At 40.0% G+C, this 25000-nt stretch overlaps 2 protein-coding genes across 4 annotated transcripts in view; one reads left to right on the forward strand and one right to left on the reverse strand.

Annotated features, from left to right (window-relative positions):
- The window catches only part of ppfia2 (PTPRF interacting protein alpha 2), a 101293-nt gene extending 79437 nt beyond the window's left edge, over positions 1 to 21856 (forward strand). For 2 of the 3 annotated variants that reach the window (XM_060889694.1, XM_060889696.1), the window contains 17 exons: positions 851 to 1068; positions 2004 to 2229; positions 2660 to 2689; positions 2941 to 3068; positions 3897 to 4072; positions 4160 to 4250; positions 10768 to 10849; positions 12703 to 12903; positions 13904 to 13966; positions 17079 to 17111; positions 17369 to 17544; positions 18414 to 18511; positions 18686 to 18861; positions 19329 to 19397; positions 19523 to 19664; positions 19751 to 19835; positions 20286 to 21856. In XM_060889694.1, coding sequence (XP_060745677.1) covers positions 851 to 1068; positions 2004 to 2229; positions 2660 to 2689; positions 2941 to 3068; positions 3897 to 4072; positions 4160 to 4250; positions 10768 to 10849; positions 12703 to 12903; positions 13904 to 13966; positions 17079 to 17111; positions 17369 to 17544; positions 18414 to 18511; positions 18686 to 18861; positions 19329 to 19397; positions 19523 to 19664; positions 19751 to 19809 — 1968 coding nt within the window. In that variant the 3' untranslated portion in view covers positions 19810 to 19835; positions 20286 to 21856. The remainder of the gene's footprint in view (positions 1 to 850; positions 1069 to 2003; positions 2230 to 2659; positions 2690 to 2940; positions 3069 to 3896; positions 4073 to 4159; positions 4251 to 10767; positions 10850 to 12702; positions 12904 to 13903; positions 13967 to 17078; positions 17112 to 17368; positions 17545 to 18413; positions 18512 to 18685; positions 18862 to 19328; positions 19398 to 19522; positions 19665 to 19750; positions 19836 to 20285) is intronic. The other variant, XM_060889695.1, reaches the window with a different exon arrangement.
- A 1343-nt stretch (positions 21857 to 23199) lies between these two features.
- Positions 23200 to 25000, reverse strand: part of acss3 (acyl-CoA synthetase short chain family member 3) — an 18973-nt gene continuing 17172 nt past the window's right edge. The window contains exons 15-16 of the mRNA XM_060889698.1: positions 24961 to 25000; positions 23200 to 24457 (exon numbers count right to left, since the gene is read on the reverse strand). The exon at positions 24961 to 25000 is cut by the window's right edge and continues 136 nt beyond it. Of these exons, the coding sequence (XP_060745681.1) occupies positions 24374 to 24457; positions 24961 to 25000 (124 nt within the window). The 3' untranslated portion in view covers positions 23200 to 24373. The remainder of the gene's footprint in view (positions 24458 to 24960) is intronic.

The following is a 25000-nucleotide window of genomic DNA, read 5'->3' on the forward strand; positions in this document are numbered from 1 at the left end:
GCACAAGAAAGTCTGCAAACAGTTTGCTGAAGACAAGGACATGGATTACTGGAACCATGTCCTGTGGTCTGATGAGACCAAGATAAACTTATTTGGTTCAGATGGTGTCAAGTGTGTGTGGTGGCAACCAGGTGAGGAGGACAAAGACAAGTGTGTCTTACCTACAGTCAAGCCTGGTGGTGGGAGTGTTATGGTCTTGGGCTGCATGAGTGCTGCCATCACTGGGGAACTACAGTTCATTGAGAGAACCATAAATGCCAACATGTACTGTGACATACTGAAGCAGAGCCTGATCCCCTCCTTTGGAGTCTGGGCCACAGGGCAGTATTTCAACATAATGACCCCAAATACACCTCCAAGATTACCACTGCCTTGCTAAAGGAGCTGAGGGTAAACCTTATTGAGCATCTGTGGGTCACCCTCAAACGGAAGGTGGAGGAGCACAAGGTCTCTAACATCCACCAGCTCCGTGATGTCATCATGGAGGAGTGGATGAGGAGTCCAGTGGCTACCTGTGATGCTTTGATGAACTCCATGCCCAAGAGAGTTAAGGCAGTGCTGGAAAATAATGGTGGCCACACAAAATATTGACACACGTTTTCACTTAGGGGTGTACTTACTTTTGTGTCCAGCGGTTTAGACATTAATGGCTGTGTGAGTTATTTTAAAGGACAACAAATTTACACTGTTATACAAGCTGAACACTCACTACTTTACACTGGGGCAAAGTGTCATTTCTTCAGTGTTGTCACATTAAAAGATATAATGTGAGCAGTGTATTCACTTCTGTCAGATACTGTGTATAAATATATAAATAAATATATATAGCATTTCTGTGCTCTTTTTTTAGGCAAAGTCTCTGGGTGAACACGAGTGGCGAGCGCAGCAGCTCGGCATGTTGGGCTCACACCCGTTTGAAAGTGATACCGAGATGTCAGACATTGACGATGACGATCGCGAGACTTTGTTCAGCTCGATGGATTTGCTCTCGCCCAGCGGACATTCTGATGCTCAAACCCTCGCCATGATGCTGCAGGAGCAACTCGACGCCATCAACAAGGAGATACGGTCAGACAACAGCACAGTCTTTACCTAAAGGGTTAAACAGCTGGTTCTGGAGGTAACATAAGCTAGCTTTCACATTAAAAAGATATTTCTGAAGCAAAAGATCACTTATGAGAGACCTTCTTAAATTTTTCAAAGCTATCAAATCTTGTATATTTATTGAATTAACTGCTAGCATAAGTGAATTTCCTTTAAATTAATATACAAACAATGTCTTTGTTTTACACTTTAAGGCATGAGAGTCCAAAAAACAATTGTGTGTGGTGGTGTAAATATTTTTCTGAAAACAAATGAAGGAAATAATTCAGTTATTAAGAAGCTAATGTTATCTGCTCATGCCTCTCAGCCTCAGAAGCCCCTCCCACAAAGCACATGATGCCGATAGGATGCAAACTGATTGGCTCTTTTGTGTGTCTGGATTGAAAATGTTTACTGAATCAAATTATTAGTATTTTTTGAGTGGAGATTAAAGATCGTTTATTGTTTGCATTGTTTTCACCCTGTGATAAAATACACTATATATTTTATAGACAATGGCTGAAGTCTGGTTTTGCTAAATCCCTAAAACTCCTTCTGAAGTCGTATCACACCAGAAACCAGCTGGTCAGTATGTCCAAGTGGTTAAACTGGTGGGAAATGTGTTGCTAAGCAACTGGAAATACAGAGCCAGCGCCTAAGATAGCTAAATCCTGAGGGAATTTATTTAGCTTAGCATGTGGCTATTAAGTCTTTTCTATGGACAGTGTAAAGACAAAGAGTCTCTCGAAAATTAACACAAAACATTTACCTTAAACGTGTTGGAAGACTGACAGTTAAAGATTTTTTTGCTAGCTAGCATGTAACCAGTATTTCTTTCAGATATGTTGGCTGAACGATCGATGATACGATTAGCCAGGTAGCGAGTTAGAAGTGGTGTGTGTGTGTGTGTGTGTGTCCAGGCTGATTCAGGAGGAGAAGGAGTGTACGGAACAGCGGGCAGAGGAGATTGAACACCGTGTAGCCAGTGTGAGTTTAGAGGGATTGAATCTGGCGCGTTCTCTTATCACCGCCTCGGCTACAGCATCATCGCTCGCATCATCATCACCCCCCAGCGGGCACTCATCCCCCAAACACACACCCCGCAGCCCTGCCCGGGACATGGAGCGCATGGGAGTCATGACACTGGTATACACACACACACACACACACACAAAACCTCATGTGCTTGTTCATATTCATCTTTTTTCTTTTATTTCCATTTCCTTCCTAATCATTTTTATCTTCATCGCTCTTCTTTAGCAGACATCTGTACCTTCTTTTTCTCTTACTTTTACTTTTTTCCGCTTCTACATCTTTCTCATTTTTCTTTCTTAGTGTATTATTTTTGCTTACTGATGTCACTCATGTCATTATTTCACAGCCAATCAGAACATTCTATTACTTTCTATAATATTAGACACAATTCTGTTTAAAGAGACATCAGAGGGAATTGAGAAGGGACAGAAATGAAAGCCCACACCACCACACTGCACACTAGAAATATATCAGATAGATAAACACTGTGTGATATTCTGTGATTTAACCTAAATTTAATTCTTATATTTCTGTGTTTCAGCCCAGTGACCTGAGGAAACACCGGAGAAAGGTACTGCTTAATTTCCCAGCATGCACCAGCTGCTCTGCTATAATCTAAGTAATCTGAGTATTTATATTCTGTATCTGTGTGTGTGAGAGTTCTATATGTGTATGAAGAAGAAAGGCGGGGCTTAATTCTCTGTTTCCCATCATGCATTTTCTCCACCTCTATGTGCTATGATCTGCTGAGTATTTATAGTGCAAACGATGAACATTTTGTGTGTGTGTGTGTGTGTGTGTGTGTGTGTGTGTGCACGACAGATTGCAGCAGTGGACGATGACGGCCGAGAAGATAAAGCCACCATAAAGTGTGAGACGTCTCCTCCTCCAACGCCTCGTCAAGTTCGCATGACACACACGCTGCCCGCTTCCTCTCACAACGACGCACGGTGAGTGTCTCTCACACACACACACACATACACACACACACACACACATATATACAGGTACTTCTACAGTAAATGTTGAATATAACACCATTATATTAAAAAATTTCATAATAATATATGGTTAATAAATTGCTGTTAAAATGTTTAAAAAAAAGAAAAGGAAAAAGAAAAACAGATAAAATATTATGAATTATAAGATACGGGAACTAGGAACTAAGTGAACTGGGTACTAGAATCCAAAGGGAACTTGATACTAAAGGTAAACTAGTAACTAAGGGAACTGTAACTTAATAAAATTGAGAATTAGTAGGTATTGCACAAGGAAGCTAAGGGAGGAGTAAACAAAGAGAACTGAGAAAGAGGAACTAGAAGGGAAAACTGAGGTTTAGCACCGAAGAGACCAGGTAACTAAGGTAAAGGGAACCATAAATTAAAGGGATCAAGAAATAAAGGAAATGTAAATTATGAAGACCAAGAAGCTAAGGCAACAAGGAACTAGAGGAACCTGGTATGGAGAACTACAAACTGAGAGGCCCAGGAAACTAATGGAACTAGGAACAAAAGTAACTGGAAAATAATAAGTAAATATTAGTACTATAAATAACAGGAACTAGGAACTAAGTGGACCAGCAAGTAAGAGAAGTAGAAACTAAGAGATGAGATATAAGGAAACTCAGAGGAACTGAAGGAACAAAGATCTGAGAACCAGGAACTACAAAAAAACGGGAATTGGGAATTGCTGAATAATATGGGGTGTGTGTAGTGATCGCGCTAATCTTGGTACATGTAACAGTAATATGTATGTTGTGTGTGTTTGTGTGTTTGTAGCCTGGCTGCAGCATTAGAGGCTGATGCAGCTCTGAGCAGCGTAGCCAGCAGTCAAGACTCGCTCCATAAACAACCGAAGAAGAAAGGCATCAAATCATCCATCGGCCGCTTGTTTGGCAAAAAGGAGAAGGGACGACTGGTACACATGGGGAAGGAGATGATGGGACCGGGACCAGGTACCAGACACACAGACTTTAACACACAAACACACAGCTGTTGTTTGTCCTAAACAAAAGAACACATCTATCCTCCTGTCACATTAGGTGGAGTTTCAGATGTGGAGCTGCTTGCTCAGGAAATTGGTGTTGGGAAACTGGGCACTCAGGCTGAGAAAGACCGCCGCATAAAGAAGAAGTGAGTGCTTTACCTCTGTAGACTTATTTTAGGGATTAGTCACTAAGAGACCACAGCAATTCAACTCTTGAGACACTCAGAGGGCAGAGCGAGGTAGGGTACACTAGGGCAACTAGGGTGCAGGACACACAGTTGGGGATGGGGCCTGTGAGATTGAGGGGAAAACATACTGTGGAAATGATGGAAACTAGAGGAGGAGGGAACAATGGGGAAAAGGGAATCTAGGCATGCTGTAGGAGAATAGTGGAAACAGCAAAAAAACTGGGGGGACCTTAGAAACAATGGTGTTTCAGAGAGAACTTAGAGGGAACTAGAGTACACTGGTAATTAGGACATAGGACACACAGGCACAGGTGGGAATGGGACCTGTGAGGTTGAGGGGACTCTGAAAACACTGGGAACTGGTAGAGGAGGGAACATGCAGTGGGAGCTAGTCACTGGGCAGAGGGCATTACGAATTTGATAGAATACTGGATACTCTAAGGATATTGAGGATGGGATCATAATAGGATCTTTAGGAACAGTGCAATGAGTGGGATCCTAGTCTAGGAAAGAGGACATGAGGAGAATTGCAAGAACTAGAAAAAACCCAGAATGCTGGGATTTCGGGAATAGTACAGGGTTTTGTGTATCAGTGCAGGCAGTGTATCCTAGTGAATAACTAGAGAACTGCAGGTACTGTAGCCTACAGAGACTATAGGTCAGTCTTAGTATTAAATACTTCATAAAATACCAAATAAGCATCAACTTAGAGCAAGGTCACATTATTGCAACAGGTATTATAGGTTGTAGTTAATGTGTGTTAGGATGTATGAAGCTTTAATAACATCTGCAGTGTATTGTTCCCTCCACAGCCGGAGAACCGAGCGCACGCTACTCTGTGCATTTCTGCTGCATGTTAGCAAAGTGTCTACTGTGTCCATGCTAATGACCTGATGTTCATTTTACGCTTGTTTTCCCATCATGCTGTTTGCGTTCGACAGCCGTTCTGTTGATTAATGCACACGTTCATTTTGCATGCTGTATGAACACAGGAAAGGTGTTAAGGACAGGGCATCATGCAGCCATTATTAACACACACCTGTTTTATGCGAATTCTACCTCAAATTTTTAACAAGCAAAATCGTTTTACTAAGCTTTTAATCAATGACAAAAAATGGCTAGTCTATGATTAGCATGCTGATCTAATGCTAGCTTGTGTTTTAGGCTGTTTATCACGATGATAGTGTTTAGTGAGAGGTAATGGGTTATTGTGGATACTGTAATGAGAGATAACGTGTTTTAACCCTAACCCTAATCCCAACCCTAATCCCAGCACTAACCCTAATCCCAACCCTAACCCTAATCCCAACCTTAATCCCTAACCCTAATCCCAGCCCTAACCCTAATCCCAACCCTATCCCTAATCCCAGTTCTAACCCTAATCCCAACCATAACCCTAATCCCAGCTCTAACCCTAACCCTAATCCCAACCCTAATCCCAGCTCTAACCCTAATCCCAACCCTAACCCTAATCCCAACCCTAAACCTAACCCTAAGGGGTTTATTTTAACACTAATTTTATGTAGCATATATGTATGTTTGGGCAAATTATTTAGTGTAGATGTGAATTACTATGTTGCTAATTTATCTTTTAGCCAATTCCTTATAGCGTTTTGCATGGATTTTAGAATATTTAAACTAATGCCAGTTTAATTATATTCCTTGCTCTTGCTTCTAATAATTCAGGGTTATTTCTAGATTCTTTTGTATCTATTTCATCCTTTATTTTAATGCTAGTTTGTTATACTGAGTAATGTTGGCATAATGTTTCATCATTATTCTAGTTTTAATTCTAGCTTGTGTTTTACCCAGTTTGTTTACTACTCTAATAATATGGGCATAATAGGGCATATAAAATATTCATTCATTTTAAGCACTGAACAGTAAAATGTCACAGAGCCTAAAACAGTAGTGAGGTGTGTGTTAAATGTTCCTGATGCTCTGGATTCTGAACATTACATTTAAAAACTTATATTAAAATATAACAAAATTAATCAGGATTCAAACAATGTGTTGTACATACAGTATGCTCAGTAATAGACTTTTAATTTTATCTTCCATCACTCTCTCTTTATTTCTCTCTCTCTCTCTCTCTCTCTCTCTCTCTCTTTATTTCTCTCTCTCTTTCTCTCTCTCTCTCTCTCTCTCCCTCTCTCTCTCTCCCTCTCTTTATTTCTCGTCTCCTCATCAGCGGGTAAGTTTGGTTTGCGTTGCTGAGACTTTGCTGCATATTTTCAGTCTGTCTTGTGCTTGTGTGCTGTGTGTATGATGTGTGTGTGTTTATCTGCGAGGGCTCGGACCTGTTCTCTGTCCATCTGCCGTCTACACTCCCCCCTACGCCCTACCGCCTATTCTCTCACACGAATGTACATGTGATTCTTCCCTTCTGCAGTACTGTAGAAGATGCATTTCTGCCTGGAAACTCCGAGTTTGTGGGTGTGTGTGTGTGTGTTTATAACTAAACAGCCTGCCATGCTGAGGCCTTCCTCCTGATGTGTGTATCAGTGTGCATCATGTGCTGGATTGCAATAACCAGGTGCCATCTCTGGTTATGGATGGTCAGCTCTTCAGATTGTGTTACATTTCTTATTCTGCGTGTGTTTGTGTGTTTGTTTGTTATCCATAATTCAATCTCTCCCTCCCTTCAGCATCAGCTTGTTCGGAGGAAAAAAAAACGCTCATTACATGACACACTCGACCGGAACATATCACATCAGACATGTAAAGATAAGGACCGGGTCATGGCACCGTCTCTCTTGAATACAGCTTTAAAGGGGACTAATTTGTTACACGCATTATTACGAGTGACAGTGGACAGCAGTTTAGCAAATTTTGGTCGCACATCTCTCAGAAAACACCGAAGACCAATTTACTGATACAGCTGAGAGCAATTTTATTGTTATTTTTTATTGTGCACATTTCCTTTCTGAAAGTCACCTTGCAAAAGTCCACCCAGAACCGCTCCATCCTGGAGGCCGTCTCTAGATAATCCCATTGTTTTCTCCACATCTCCTTCTTCTCCTCCATTTCTAACACTTCTTGTTAGAAAAGATGTGTGTTTTTGGGTAGAGCTTCACACGGGTCACGTCACCAACAAACCCTGATCAGCTGGTACACAGGGACGTACTAGTGAGCTATCTGTCGTGGAGCACAGACGTGGCTTCAGCTATGGAAACAGCAGGGCAGATGTAGACTTATGCCCCTTTTCCACCGAGGCAGTTTGAGTGCTGGTTCGGAGCCTAAGAACCAGTTCTTTCTTTTTCGACAGCCAAAGCACCGGCTCTGAACCAGGAAAAGTGGTTCTTAAGTAGCACCAAAACGTTGCTGGTCTAGACTTAAGAAGCGCTTGCGTCAGGGGCTGTGGGCAGGGCTGTGGGCGGGGCTACTGTTAGCGCATTTGATAATGTACCTTAAGTATACTAATGTTTAATACACTTTTACTTTACCGCGATATGATACATTATCAGCACACATGATAGTAAGTAGCTACATGCTAAGGCTAACTTTTTTCTGTGTTAATGATAAAATAACGTTATGTACTTTCTCCATTACAACCTCCGTTTATACAGATTACATGGAGTTGCACGTACACGTTGGATTCGCCGCGTTTGGGTGTTAATGTAGGTTCACAAAGCCATGAGCATTAACAGTAAAGCAACATCCGCCATTGTTGTTGTTGTGTTTGTGTTTGTCGCTGCTGCGCTAACGTTGCTGTGTAACGTGACACGTATACAGTGACGTCAGACTCGGCTCTGTGATGCTCTCTAACTGATGGAAAGACAAACCGGTTCTTAGAAGGTTCACCAGTGGAACCAACTTTGAACCAGCTCTGAACCAGCACCTGGTTCTTTCTGGTGGAAAAGGGGCAATAGACATAGACAGGTGATCTGGCCCCTTCCCCCCAAGACATCTCTCTTTCTCTGACTTTTTTCTTTTCACCCTACGATGTATTCAAGTGTCCTTACTTTGCACTGCAAACTACTTTGCATCACTAATTCATCTTCTGAGGAACAAACATCCAGCACATCTACTTACTCTCAATCACTGTCCACTCAGTGTTGACTTCCTGTCAGTGCTCTAATGTTCCAGTTAGTGGGACAGTTGGACAAAAATGTTATTGGAGCTAACAGTTTAGCCCAGAGGACACTAGCAAGGCAGCAAGCCCTGTAATAATTATGATACTTATGACCGTAAACTTTGATTTCTGTGTAGGTCCTAGCAGGAAACTTTGTGGTCCCAAATGCTTCTTTTTGCCTTGCTAGCTTCCATTTTTTTACCATTTTTGTCCAACTTTTGTGAATTACTGTATCTTAATGCCTGTTGTTTGTTAGCCAAGTGCCTGCAGGTTGTCTTGACTTTTTCCCTTTCAAGATGTTGTTAATCCTCAGGTCACATAATCAGATGTTAAGATCGGTGTTTAGCACTTTGTTGAAAGTCTAATAAGTTTGACATCCGCTTCTCTTTTTGTTTATTTTTCTTCATTCAGATTTCAGGGACGGTGTTTGTGTGAGTTTTAGCATTTGATGGGATTTTAGACATGAAGGATGGTTCGCTAACATGCTAACATCCCTAGCAGGGTATAAAATCCCATACTGTGTAATTTTTGCGTCATGTAAATTCATTGTTCCTTGGTGCTAATGAATAATACGTTAATGTTAGCTACTTGTTTTGTCAATTTTCATGTGTTCTTACTCAAAGATTTAGCATGTTTATCCAAACTATCCTTATAAAGTACTTTAACTCTGCCTGTTTGTTAGAAAAATACCTGCAGATTTTCCAGCCAGTTTCCTCCTTCCAAATTTGCCCCATGATTATCACAGTCTCGTGATGGATAATCATATTTTAAAGGTGGTTTTTGTTTCATCATGCTGTGTTTTCATGAGGGTGATGATGGAGTATAATGGTTTATTTTCAATAATTGCACAGCATTTTTCTTGCTAATTTTATAGTCACCGTGTCAGCAAGTGGAGACTCCAGAGACAGGAGCTGGGTGTTTATACCTCTCAAAACTTTCAGCTTCTCACAGTGGCTTTTTCTAAAACCGAATCTGGTGATAACACTCGGCTCAGCTCACACATATCAGGAAATAACAAGGAAATGAATCACATCACAACCTGTAATGGAGTCTGATATCAGGATGTTGACCCGCTCTTGTACGCTGGTGTTATCTCACTTATTACACATCTGGGCATTTATTTAAAAGAGAATATAAGGCTGTCCAGAATAAGACTTAGGACATAGTTTTCAGTGTCAAAATATTATATATCCTAGATACACTGATTAAAAAAATAAGGGGCCAAGCACTAAAACTAGTTTCTATGGGTAAGCTCAAACTAATTAAAATCATAAAGCTCCACCTACTTAGAAATTCCAATATAGTTTGCACTTCTCAGTTTTCTCATATTTGAGAAGAACATTCTGGCATGAACATGGTATTAATTAAAAAAAAAGCATAGTATGGTGAGTGACCTCAGCTTTGTGATTCTTTCAGGTTGTGCTTATGTAAGCCCTACCCAAGTTTAGCCCCTCCCACTTTACATAGAAATAGGAGAGAATTTAGTAAAGTTACATGAGAGGTGGGTCACGGTGGCTTAGTGGTTAGCACGTACGCCTCACACCTCCAGGGTTGGGGGTTCGATTCCCGCCTCCACCTTGTGTGTGTGGAGTTTGCATGTTCTCCCTGTGCCTCGGGGGTTTCCTCCAGGTACTCCGGTTTCCTCCCCCGGTCCAAAGACATGCATGGTAGGTTGATTGGCATCTCTGGAAAATTGTCCGTAGTGTGTGATTGTGTGAGTGAATGAGAGTGTGTGTGTGTGTGTGTGTGTGTGCCCTGTGATGGGTTGGCACTCCGTCCAGGGTGTATCCTGCCTTGATGCCCGATGACGCCTGAGACCCGAGAATAGTTTGGATAAGCGGTAGAAAATGAACGAATGAATGACATGAGAGGTTGAATGATGGATTGTGTAGCAACATCCACCTCCTTAGAAACATATCATGGGTTTTAGAAAAGTTGTGGACTGTACAGATGGCAATGTTTTCTTCCTTCTCTCATGATTAATATGTATTCAGAGTGGAAAGAGCAGCAGAAGAGCAATGGGAGTTTATCATGCCTCGGAGAAGAGCGAGAGGAATTTTGAAATAAAGAGATTATCAAGGCACAGAAGAAAGGTGTGTTTGTTCTTATCAGAGGACGTGAAAGCAGGGAGGGTCTGGTAGCTAATGATAACAGAGATAAGTAATCTCTCTGTTTGTCCATTGGATTGCAGATGAATTCTCCTCACTCTTTCGCCCACTTCCTCCCTCTCTCTCTCTCTCTCTCTCTCTCTCTCTCTCCCTCTCTCTCTCTCTCTCTCTCTCACTCTCTCCCCCCCCCCTCTCTCTCACTCTCTCTCTCTCTCACTCTCTCTCTCTCTCACTCTCTCTCTCTCTCACTCTCCCTCCCTCCTCCATTTGTCTGTTTGTCTCTTCTTTCTAGGCACGAGTTGCTGGAGGAGGCGAGGAGGAAAGGATTGCCTTTCGCACAGTGGGATGGTCCTACCGTCGTCGCATGGCTGGAGGTAAGAGCTCTGCTCATAAACCTCATGCTGATCTAAATGGCTTTCCACAACATGGACTTTGGCTTTGTTCCAGTCCTGCTTTTCTGGTGCACAGTGAAATATCACTTCTACTGAATACTGAGTACAGATGAAGACTGAGGAGAAAAACAATCAAATCTGAACACAAACAACTTCTATGGCTCTGATGTCTTTTGAAGTCTGACTCATTATTGAGTTTCCCCTTCCCTAGATGTTCTAATATGTTATATATGTATATGTTATATATGATATGTGTTCTTTTACAAAGGGATTGGGGATGAGTACTGAGGTCTGATTTATTATAGTGCCATTGGGGATGAGTACTGAGGTCTGATTTATTATAGTGCCATTGGGGATGAGTACTGAGGTCTGATTTATTATAGTGCCATTGGGGATGAGTACTGAGGTCTGATTGGTTACAAAGGGATTGGGGATGAGTACTGAGGTCTGATTGGTTACAGAGGCATTAGGACTGAGTACTGAGGTCTGATTGGTTACAGAGGCATTAGGACTGAGTACTGAGGTCTGATTAGTTACAGAGGCATTGGAGATGTGTACTGAGGTCTGATTGGTTACAGATGCATTGGGGATGAATACTGAGGTCTTAGTTATTAATGTGTCATTGGGGATGAGTACTGAGGTCTGATTGGTTACAGCAACCTTGGGGATGAGTACTGAGATCTGTTTACAGAGGCATTGGGGCAGGAACTTGCAAGCGGCGCTGAGAGAACAAACTGACTCATAGTAGGACTTCTTGTTTTTGTTAAGGCTCAGTAGGGTTGTTATGAGCTTAAACAAGTACACACTTATGTGATGCAGTGCTAAAGTCGACAAGGGTGCATTAAACAATACTGGAGCACAGGGCTGGAGAGATTTAAGTACACGCTTGACTGTAATAAAACAACTCTAACACTCGCTACTTAAACTGAGTGGAACGCTGCTTTTCCCCATGATGCACCCAACTGCTAGTGAGGCGATTATTTTAGTTAGCGCCTGAGAAAAACTCGGCACAGCGCGTGCTTGCATAATCAAATCTACAGCTTTGTGTGTGTGTGTGTGTGTGTGTGTGTGTGTGTGTGTGTAGGAATCAGCAGTTTATGGTCAGAAGTTAATGTACTGCTGTTACACACAGACTCAGAGCTGCTCTAATAAACCTGCACTCTCAGCTACACACACAACCTGGTGGTCACCTCCCATTACTTACTTTGTAACTGCTAGGTGCGACTCATGATGTGCACAGTTTTATCAGTACTATATAAAGTGAGTAGGTGTTCATTAGGTGTTCATTAGGTGTTCATTAGGAGTTCATTGCATGTTCCCTATAGGTTTAATGAGTGACATTATGGTCATGGACATTACCCTGACATTATTCACCTGTGTTAAATACTTTGATGTACATTACAGTAATTAACACAGTTGACTGTCTGAACTGATGTTTTACAGCAGCGCCACCTTCTGGTCATCTTGAATAAACGTACAAACTTGAATCCTTTCCTTCCATTTTTCAGTCTTTCTTCTCTTTCTCTTTTTTTTTCTCCAGCCTTTCTCTTTCCTTCCTTGCTTGTCAATCCTTCCTCTGTTTGTTCCACTCTATCATCTTTCTCTTGGCATTTTTCCTTCCTTCCATTCTTTCTGTTTTTCCTCCCTCATGTCTCCCTCCATCCTTCCTCCTATTCCATGGTCCCATCCTCTCTCTCCATCCTTTCAGCTGCTCCATTCCTCTTTTCTGTTATCCTGTTGTAAAGGCTACTCTGTGTTCAAGCTGTTCTGTGTGTACTTGAATAGGAACGATTTAAAGTGACTGTGTGTGTGTGTGTGTGTGTGTGTGTGTGTAGTTGTGGTTAGGAATGCCAGCGTGGTACGTGGCAGCATGTCGGGCGAACGTGAAGAGTGGCGCCATCATGTCGGCTCTGTCCGATACGGAGATCCAGCGTGAGATCGGCATCAGTAACCCTCTACACCGCCTCAAACTGCGCCTCGCCATACAGGAAATGGTGTCACTGACCAGTCCATCGGCCCCGCCCACTTCCCGAACCGTGAGTACACACACACACACACACACACAGGTTCGTCAGTACAGAAACATGTGCTTGAACCCTTCTGCTCCTTGTCTGCACATGTGTGTGTGAGTGTGAGTGTGTGTGTGTGTGTGTGTGTGTGTGTGTGTGTGTGTGTGTGTGAGTGTTAATATGTTCCTCCATTTCTAATTTATTTCACATTTTTATGTGATGTTAATACTTAACACATTTGCTTTCACTCACACACACACACACACTCACACACACACACAGATGACAACTAAAGTCCAGCTGTTCTTCCTCTTCTTTTCCATCTTTATCCCTTTAATCATCTTTCCTTCCTCTTATTCTGTTTATCTTTCTTTCTTTTCTTCCTGATATTTATTTTACTTTTTTCTTCCTCTTTGTCTTTCTTTTCTCTTTCTCTATATTTTCTTGTTTCTTGTCTTTCTCTCTCCATCCTTGATTCCTTAGCCTATCATTTTTCTCTTCTGTCTTCCTGCCTCTCGTCCCTACTTTCTTCATTCTGTATTTATTTGTTAAATCACATTTAATTTTCTTTCCATTTTTGTATTAAAAACATTTTATTAAAAATATTTCACTTTTTATGTATTTACACTTATCTAGTAAAGAGGTTTGATTAAACTCCACACCTTCACACCTTCTCCTCATTAACATGATCCATGTTTACTAACCAGCTGACACTGTGTGTGTGTGTGTGTGTGTGTGTGTGTGTGTGTATATGCCTGTGCGTGTGTGTGTACGTGCGTGTGTGTGTGTACGTGCGTGTGTGTGTGTGTGTGTGTGTGTGTGTGTGTGTGTACGTGCGTGTGTGTGTGTGTGTGTGTGTGTGAGTGTGTGTGTGTGTGTGCGCGTGTGTGTGCTGTCTGGGCCATGTCACATGTCCTGACCGTGATACTGTAACACTATTGGCTTACAGTGGTGCTGCTCTTCTTCTTTAACACTGCTTGCCCCTCTTTGATTGGATGGCTGCTCTCTGTGGCTCCGCCCACTTTAGCCATCAGGCAATGTGTGGGTGACACACGAGGAGATGGAAACACTCGCAGCTCCATCTAAAACGGTCAGTTCTCCTCCTCTATCTCTCCAACCGTCACTCGCTCCCTCTGTCCCTCTGCCACGCCTGCTCTTCATCTTCATTCTGCTGCCTCCACACACACACACACACACACACACACACACACACACACACTCTCTCATTTTTTGTCACATGTGGCATAATATCATGAATATTACTTACAACTGTGAAAAAATGTGTTGTTCAAGAACAGAATATTAGATGGAGGGATAGAGAGAAATATAGACTGACAGACAGATAAATAAAAAGGCAGACACATAAAGATGAGTGGACAGATGGACAGAAACAGGCAGACAGAGCTTTGGAAACACATGTTACCAGACACAAGAAGATGATGGACAGACAGTCAGATGAACAGACTCTCAAGGCAGACAGACAGACAGATAAATATACAGAGATTACTGGACACAGTGAGACACTTAAACAATCAGACGAACCAATGGATGGACAGACAGAGAGACAGAAAGATGGAAGGACAAATAAATAAATAAATAAATAAATAAATAAATAAATAAGCAGATAGACAGATATTTGACAGATAATCTGCCTATCAAACACCTAGACAGACAGACAGACACAGACAGACAGACAGACAGAGACAGACAGACAGACACAGACAGACAGACAGACAGAGACTGACAGACAGACAGACAGACGAGCATTCATAGACATTACAATATATAAATTGTATTTGTCACATACACAATAATACACAGTACATGTAGTGAAGTGTTTATTATCACTGTCCTTGATATCAAAATAGAAAATTAGTAAAGAATAAAAATAAAATAAAGGAATAAAAATAAGTCAAAAAGTAAATACTGAAGAAGAAATAAATAAATCTGAAAATATATAAATATACGTATTATACAGAACATACAATAATTCATACACAACTTATAATTGTTATATAATTCTAGACCTTATTTATACAGAATAAGCAATAAAGCTAAAAGCTGTTGAATCGAAGTGAACTGATGGTAAATGAGATGTTGGTGTTCAGCTGATTAACGTTTCTTCCTCTAAGTTAAAGTGGTGTTTTACAGCGCCCTCACATCTCCTTCACTTGTCAAACATCCCACACGCCCCATCAGATCTGTAACCTGTTTATTATGATTCAGTTTGTTTCCTGATTATTGTGTTTTAAACCGTTCTGTATTATAAAAAGCTGTTGGTATAAACACACTAGCGCATGCTAGCAGGGTCTCGGAGTTTAGAAAAACATGCTAGCATCCATCTATTCATCATTAGCTTTTTTAGCAACTCTGACAGAAAGCTAAGAGTACATTTAAATGTTAGCGTTGCCTTGCTAGCCAATTCATTAGTTAGCAAAAGAAACTAACTAAGCATATAAACCTATTAAAGCACAAAACCTCACAGCTTCAGTTGTCTGTCAGTTGCTTACAATTAATATCAAACTCAAAGAAATAAAATGTTATGTAGTCTAGCTAGCTAGCTTTTACCTAAAATGTAACCCAAATATTTATGAGATGCTAATTTAATGTGACGCGAAAGTTCAATTCAATTCAAGTTTATCAAGTTTATTTGTATAGCGCTTTTTACAATGGACATTGTCACAAAGCAGCTTTACAGAACATAAACATAAAACAAAAGATAAACATAAGGAGAAGTATAAAGAATTAATATAATAAAAATTCAAGATATATACAGTTCACAGTGTGTATGTATGTATGTATGTATGTGTGTATGTGTATTTGTCCCCAATGAGCAAGTCTGAGGGCTCAGGCAACAGTGGCAAGGAAAAACTCCCTTAGATGTTAAAGGAAGAAACCTTGAGAGGAACCAGACTCAAGGGGAACCCATCCTCATATGGGTGACACTAGATGGTGTGGTTACAAATATACAAGTATCACAGAGTCCAACTGGAGCCGGTAGATCTGTAGATGTCTCAGGGTTCTCACAGAGTCAGCCTTGTCTCAGTGGAGGTCCAGAAATTTCAACGCACGGAAGACGATCTTAGCATGGGTGTCTCAGCATGGGTAGAAAAAGAGAAGAGAAGAGCAGTGCAGAGGGATTAACATATCTGCTGTTCATAAGAATGTGCAAGTCTAGTGTGATAGTGCACAATATTTATGGGATGTATTATGTGTACGCCTGACTAAAGAGATGAGTTTTTAATCTACATTTAAACTGTGAAAGTGTGTCTGAGCCCTGAACACTATCAGGAAGACTATTCCAGAGTTTAGGAGCTAAATAAGAAAACGCTCTACCACCTTTAGTAGACTTAGATATTCTGGGGACTACCAGGAGTCCTGAGTTTTGTGATCTCAGAGAGCGTGAAGGATTGTAACGTGTTAGAAGACTAGTTAGATACATGGGAGCTAAACCATTAAGAGCCTTGTACGTAAGTAGCAGCAGTTTGTAATCAATTCTAAACTTAACAGGTAGCCAGTGTAGAGATGATAAAATTGGGGTTATATGGTCATACTTTCTTGTCCTAGTGAGAACTCTGGCAGCTGCATTTTGGACTAACTGTAGCCTATTTATTAAAGATGCAGGACAACCACCTAGTAATGCATTACAATAGTCCAGTCTAGAGGTCATGAAAGCATGAACTAGCTTCTCAGCATCAGATACAGACAGGATGTTTCTCAGCTTGGCAATATTTCTGAGGTGGAAGAAGGCTGTTTTTGTGGTTTGGGCGACGTGATTTTCAAAAGACAAGTTACTGTCTAATATAACACCCAGGTCTTTCACTGTCGAGCTACTAGTAACAGAAAGTGAAATGTTTAAAATACAATTGAACATAGTGAGGCAGTACCTTTGCTAGCGAGGAGATTAGCTAGCAAGTTTAAGTAGTTACATTTTCACACACTGAAATAAACACTTTTAATAAGTAGTTGAATGCTAACTGAATGCTAACTGGATGCTAACTGAATGCTAACATGATCAAATGTGTATCAAGCATTTCTTTTTTACTTAGTAGAAGTTTAAATTAAACACGGCCATAGTTTAGCTAGTTTTAGCTAACTGTATATATATATATATATATATATATATATAACTCTTCCTAAAATTGTGTGTGTGTGTGTGTGTGTGTGTGTGTGTGTGTGTGTGTGTGTTCACGTTGTAACAGAAGTCACAGTCTGAAGAAGGAAGCTGGTCTCAGGTGAGATTCTGAGTGCTGACACTAGAGACTCCTTCAACACATTCTACATAAATGTCTCCTTCTCCACAGCAATTATTTGAAATCAGAGGAGCATGCAATGTACACAGTCCAGGGTTGCTATGGAAACAATAAGGTATCAGAGTGTATTAATATAAACCAAGTGTCAGAGCTGCTGTTAGAGAGCATGAATCAACATCTGACGTCCAATCAGATTCCAGCGTGTGTAGATGTCTGGTGTGTGTGTGTCTGTGTGTTAGACACTAGCGTACGGGGATATGAATCATGAGTGGATCGGTAACGAGTGGCTGCCCAGTCTTGGCCTACCTCAGTATCGCAGCTACTTCATGGAGTGTCTGGTCGATGCAAGGATGCTGGATCACCTGACCAAGAAGGACCTCAGAGTTCATCTCAAAATGGTGGACAGCTTCCACAGGTACAGATCCAAACACTTTAAAGCGTCCACAGTTACAACCCTAAAGCCTCAATAATGCAGAGCTTGGACAGGTACAAACTTTAAAAAAAGTGATTTAAACACTACAGTTAAACCTGGACAGGTCCAACAAGCCTTTATACATCTTTTACAGATCAAAATGGACACATTCAACACTTTTATAAACTTAAAGACTAAATATGGACACCTTCCTCCAGGACCAATCTAGCAATTTGCTCCACAAACCTAAACACCCTATAAAAGTTGGACAGCTTTCACACCTTCAACCAGTGGAGAGCTAAACACCTCAGATATAGCTGTCAGCTTCTGTGGGTGCAAAGTAAACAGCCAGAACTAGGGAACAACACTTTGAATAATACAAAACTAAACACCTCAAAACTTTGGACAACTTTCACTGTTAAAAAGCTAAACACCTCTGAAAGAAAGCACAGGAACCGAAACATCTGAACAATGGTGGACGGCTTCCACAAGTACAGACTTTAATGTGTACAGATGTGTAAAATTGATGGATATCTTTCAGGGGGTTAAAACACCTCAAAAATAATTTGTGTTTACACATCTGTTTACACATCTGTCTAAATTTACACATCTCTCTAAACACCTTAATATGGGCCGACATCATCTACTGCTGCAATGTTAATGTGTAAACCTTAACAATGCCAAGTTTCACCTGTACTAATCTACAGAAAGAGAACACCTCAAAACAGTTAAACATTTAAAAGATGTTTTTAAGTGTTTATAGTTTTATATATATATATATATATATATATATATATATATATATATACATATTCATTATGTTTATAGTTTATAATGTTTTCTACAAAATACCTCATTGGTGTGTTTGACAGGACGAGTCTTCAGTACGGTATCATGTGTCTGAAAAAACTCAACTACGACCGCAAAGATCTGGAGAGACGACGAGAGAGCAGCCAGCATGAGATGAGAGGTCTCTCAAACACACACACACACACACACACACACACACACACACACACACACACACACACACACACGATATTGAGCAGTGACAAAACAGCACCCCCTAGAGGTGATGTCTGTTTGTCACGTTGTGTATTTTTTCTGTGTGTGTGTGTGTGTGTGTGTGTGTGTGTGTGTGTAGATGTGCTGGTATGGACTAACGAGCGTGTGATTCGTTGGGTTCAGAGTATCGGTCTCCGTGACTACGCCAACATCCTTTTAGAGAGTGGAGTTCACGGAGCACTGATCGCCCTCGACAGTAACTTCGACTACAGCAGCCTTGCTCTGCTACTGCAGATTCCCACTCAGAACACTCAGGTACACACACATACACTCAGATACACACACACACACACACTCAGATACACACACACTCAGGTACACGCAAACACACACTCACATCCCCACTCAGAACACTCAGGTACACACACACACACTCAGGTACACACACAAACACACACACTCACATCTCCACTCAGAACACTCAGGTACACACACAAACACACACACACTCAGATACACACACAAACACACACACATCTCCACTCAGAACACTCAGGTACACACATGCAAACACACACACTCAGGTATACACACAAACACACACTTACAGCTCCACTCAGAACATTCAGGTAAACACACAAACACACACACAGACACACACTCTCAGAACATTTAGGTATACACACACCCATTCAGGGACACACATTCAAAACTCAGGTATATACACACACACACACACACACACACACACACAATAATGTTACAGTGTTTTTCTCTTTTAGGCTCGTCAACTTCTAGAGAGAGAATATAACAACCTGCTGGCTTTGGGTACAGAGAGACGGCTAGATGAGGTGTGTGTGTTCAGAAAAGACTGTTTCTATATAATATATCATACAGCAATGTAAAACAGTATAGCAGGATTGACTGTGTGTGTGTGTGTGTGTGTGTGTGTGTGTGTGTGTGTGTGTGTGTGCAGGATTTCCGTGGCCCTTCGTGGAGGAGACAGTTTCCCCCACGTGATATTCATGGGATCAGTATGATGCCTGGGTCAGCAGAGACACTGCCGGCTGGGTTTCGCCTCACAACATCAGCACACACACACCGAATTCCAGCAGATGGTATTACACACACACACACACACAAACACACACAGTGTCTGAATTTCCTATTACTTATTTTTCATTCTGTATAATTGTGTGTGTAGTCGGGCCATCAGCAGTGCAGCGGTTAGACAGTTCCACTGTGAGGACATACTCATGCTGAGAGAGGGACAACAAGGACTCGCAACTGTGAGACACACACACACACATGCACATATACATATATGTATATATATATATATATATATATATACATATATATATATATATATATATATATATATATATATATATATATATGTATGTATGTATGTATATATATATATATATATATATATATATACATATATATATATATATATATATATACACACACTCACTCACTCAAACACACACACTCACTCACACACACTGTAATTACTAAATAAGTTCATTTTTTTATGTAAAATTATATGAAATGTATTTAAAATAAGCAACAACTTAATTCATCATCAATTATTCATTCATTCATTTAATTATTATTATTATTATTATTATTATTATTATTATTATTATTATTATATTTATTTTTTTTTAACACAAAATCAAAACCCTACCACACACACATTTTATTCCTGTGTGTTTGTGTGTGTGTTCCAGTCCACACATATTCGAGTGTGACGGTGACGTCGGGGGACAGAGATCTGCTCACACACACTGCCAAGAAAACACATGTTGCCCAGACAGATGGGGGCCAAACTGTAAAGAGTCACGGTGCTCTCCTGACCCACCCACATCCCCTGCCCCCGCCCACACCCCCTGCCCCGCCCTCACCCCCTGCCCCGCCCTCTCTACACCAGAGTGACTGTACAGGATTATAGATACAGTTTTATATCCAAATCTCTATCATCTACAGACACACTGCTGTATTCAACACTGACTTTATTCCTTCTGCACATTTACTGTCACACACTTTTATTTCTTTCTTCCACATATGCGCTCTCTCTCTCTCTCTCTCACACACACACACACACACACGACTCTGTGTGATAGAAGAACGTAAATATGAATGTGAAGGTGTAAGAGGTTGAAACCTGCTGCTTGAAGAAACTACATGCTGTTAGAGTTTTAAATTCCAAGTGCACTACCACAAACTGTTTTTATTTTCAGTTATTATATAAAAAATATTTTCTAATAAAGTCCAATAATGTGTGCTATTGGATATAATAACAGAAAAACACGTAGAGTACAAAGGATTTTTGCATACTTTCAATTTAAAAGATTTCAGATATTTTATTTGGATATTAATATGTTGTTAATTGTAAACTGTGATAAATGTTATTAGCTACACGACACATTTATGTCGCATAAATAATCATTTTTATTAGTGACACTTTGTTCCAAGTTTGTTGTTCAACTTTAACTTTGACCGTTTTTGACCCCTTTCGGCTTCCACACGCTTCACGACGCTGAAATTTTATTTAATGCTTTAAATTAAATTTTTTTTCTTGATTTACCTGGTTCAGAAATGACAACAGTAGTTCAAGGTGTTCCACAGGGTTCTGTTTTCTAATTTTTTAGAATTACTTTACCCTTCAGTCATGTTCTAATGTTGGAACACAATGCTAATTTTTACTGTTCTGCCACTGAGGACAGTTTTGCATTAGCATGGACTCTTCCACATCCCAGATGAACCATTCTAACAATAAGCTAGTCACAAAAGTGACCCAACTAAATCTATGCTAGTAAAGTACTTAACATTAACTAAAGCTAGTAAATCAAGTAACGTTACTGAAGATAAGCTAAAGTGATGTAAGGCTACAGGCATTAAGGCAGTAAAGTTAGTAATGTTACTTAAGATAAGCTAATAAAACAAGTACAGTGATATTACAAGCTGACGATTAACATTACTAAACCTCAAATAAAAGAAAGTAACAATAAAAAAAAATATTGTTTGAAACTGACACTAGTGCAGGGTGTAATGTTACTTAACTAAATCAAGTCATGTTACTAAATTTAAGCTCAGAGGAAACAGTACAAAAGCTAAGCTAGTAAAAAAAATCCATTAGCATGATTAGGTTTGCAAAGTGATAGCAAAACTATCGAGTACAAGTTTTTACACCTTGTTAAGCTAAAAAACTAAGTAACTTAACAAAGCTTACACTGAGATAGGAAGTTAAACGAGTGACAGAAATAACATTACTAAAGGTATACGATGGTGCGTAAATGATACATTACTTAGCTAGTAATGTTACAAAACTGACAGAAGGAACAGTACAAGCCAGAAAATCAAGTGATGCTACTAACGCTAAGCTGCAGGAAGAACAAAACAGTTAGTAGAGTCAGAAACACTTTATTATTGTTGGTGAGATGAACAGGAGCCAACACAAGAAGCCAACTGCAGCAGCGTCACACATGGTCGTGACCACGCAGCACAACGACATCAGACTCCATTCATTTAGGAAAATTAATCAAATTAATAAGAACACAACTCGTTAAAGCTAGTGAGGATAGTAAACAAGAAACAGAGGAAGCAACAGTATGGGAAATGAAGCTAGTGATGCAAGTAACATTTCTTAAGCTAGTAAATGTTTATAGAGTTTATTAAAACTGCACTTTATTGTTTACATGGATGCAGTGATTATTAAACTCTTCTCTGTGTAGGGTAACGGGGCATTACCCCACTTTAATTTAGGTTCAGTTGTGTTTTTTAAAAAATCCATATTGTAATATTACTGATTTTCACAACAAAAGTTTTTTTAACACCTTCAGGTTTCAACACAAACTCTGCTGAAGAGTCGAACATTCGCTCAGTCTTCCCACGCTGCGTGCACTAGAGTACTTAAACATTCCAAAGCCTTTGAAAAACAGAAATTATTTAGTTGTAGCTGTATTCAAACAGCAAGATTTGTTCAGACGATTTTTATTGTTGTATTTCTAAATGTAACGGACTCGAATGAATCACAAAGCTTCCAGAGTTTCAGTGCAGTTTGATTCATTGAGTCATTTCGATATAATGCAACTGATTCAGTATTGTAAAGTTTAAACAGTGTTAGCTTGGAGAAAGTGAGACCATGCCCACTTCTAATGGGACTGAAGCACAATCTAAAAGCACATTCTTTACACTGGGGCACACAGGTAGAAAGGCCACGCCCATTTCACTGGGGCTGATGGAGAAAGAAGCCACACCCCTGTTTAGACTGACAGGTAAACAAAGAAACAAACAAAAAAATTGCTTGAAACACGCAGGTCCTGACAGCAGGGGAAAAGCTACGCCCTTGTTTAGACTGTCAGGTAAAAGGTCACGCCCCTTTTAATGGGTCTGATGAGACCACACCCCCACTGATGAAAAACAGTTTCTAGTAGTGCACTCTTGGAGACTGTTGGATGTAGAAAGAGTCTCATCACTCTGCTGCCAATCACCACTCATCGGCCAATCAGACGGCTTCATCGCCAAGCAAAACCCCGTCTCTCAACTAGGAGAAATAACTACAAGACAGGTGTAGCTGCTAGTGAACGTAGAGTGTGTATCGACTCGTCCAAGTCCAGACTTAACTTTTAAAAGACGACGAACTTGTTGCTTGCTGTGAATTATTTTATTATTTCTGTGTAAAGATGTGGAATTGTTTTCTGTAGGCGTTGCCCGGGTGACCTCATGTACAGAACCTCTTTCCTGTCTTTGAGTTATTTCTGCACGTTACAGAGAATCATTTTATTTATTTTGTGTCCATTTTTTTTTTATTTATTATTGATTGTATTTTGGTCAAAACTATGTGGTGATCAAAAAATATTGTCAATAAAAAGTACAGTATACAACAAACAACAGTGTCAGTCTGCTGGTGTGGGTTTTACCTTACAGACAGAGACGTGACGTTAGCTTGCTACATCACTGCTACAGCTAGCAAAGCAAGAGCTAGGCTAAGAGAAAGAAGCTAGCAGTACGTACATTAAAGCAAGTAAAAATATGAAAGTTTAGATAATAACGTTAAGATGATTAAGTTTAGCTGTTAGGAAAGTAAAGCAAGTAGCTTAAACAAATTCCTTTAGCAAGTAAGCATTATGCTAATAAAGTTAAGCTTCGCTGAACAGAATTAAAAAAGTTAGGCTAGTGAGACACGTCACAAAGTAAATGTTAGTAAAGTTAAGCTAGTTAAAGAAATATTACTTAGATGAAATTAAGTTAAGCTAGTTAACTGCTTCAACTAATTTCTAGCTTGTCAGATAAACTTCAATAAAATTACGAGATTTATTAGATTTAGTCTCGTAAGATTAAAGTAAGGCTAGTAAAGTAAGCGTTGTTACAAAATGAAGGAGTAAATCAAGTCACACGCTATTAAAGTTAAGCTAAAGTAAGACTACTGAAGCTAGCATGTAAAGCACATAGTGGAATTTCTTAATAACTTGCTAATTATCTTAATTATTAGCTTAACTGTAGTAAAGTTCAGCTAATGAAGCTAGACTAAACCTGACGTAGCTATCTTTTATCTAAACACAGGGTTCGTTTTTTTAAAGACAGTATTGTGTATTTAGATGTTAAACATTGGCTCATTACATCATCAGCTGACAGAATCATCACAGTTTAATCACCTAGTTCACATTTTAAAGACACCTTGTTTTTTTTATGAAAATTTATGATTTTTTTTTTTTTTTTATAAATTTCATCGTTCAAGGAGTGCTGATTGAATCCCAAAAGTCCCTAAGGGTGTGCGTGTGTGTGTGTGTGTGTGTGTGTGTGTGTGTGTGTATGGTTAATGTCCAGGTCCTTTTAGATGTTCCTTCATAACCTTCTCTATGGTCTTAAACACTGCAGGATCCTCAATGGTGGGACTGATCTACAAAACACACACAAGTCCTGCATCATCAATACACAATAAAAATGAACACACATGTCAGTATTAAACACACACATGGTACGATTACAATATTACAAATTTTGACCTTTACAAATCTTCTGAAGACACAAATATACTGTAGCTCGTCTGGAGGCACAAGTTATCTTCATCATTATATTTATCTGGTTCACTTTCTCTCCACTACAAGAGTTTAGCTAGCAGGAAATGATAAATAAATCACCCTGAAGCTGCTTAATTCTTGTTACTGAGTTACCCACCACATTCACAGGTACAGTAACTCTGTCACACCGGCTAGCAAGTCACAACTTCAAACCAAAGCTTCTTGTGTTACTATGACAATGAGCATCACTAAGCATGTGTTTACGCTTCAGTGTTGTAAAGAATACAGAGAGAGAGACAGAGAGAGGTTACCATAGCAACAATCATGTATAGGCGGTGAACATTGACATGATAATCGTTAATGCACTCAGACAAGTACCCACCTTATACAGCTTGTTGTTGATGAGACTGGACAGAGAGGAT

The sequence above is a fragment of the Tachysurus vachellii genome, chromosome 16 (assembly GCF_030014155.1).
Source record: "Tachysurus vachellii isolate PV-2020 chromosome 16, HZAU_Pvac_v1, whole genome shotgun sequence".
Lineage (NCBI taxonomy): Eukaryota > Metazoa > Chordata > Actinopteri > Siluriformes > Bagridae > Tachysurus > Tachysurus vachellii.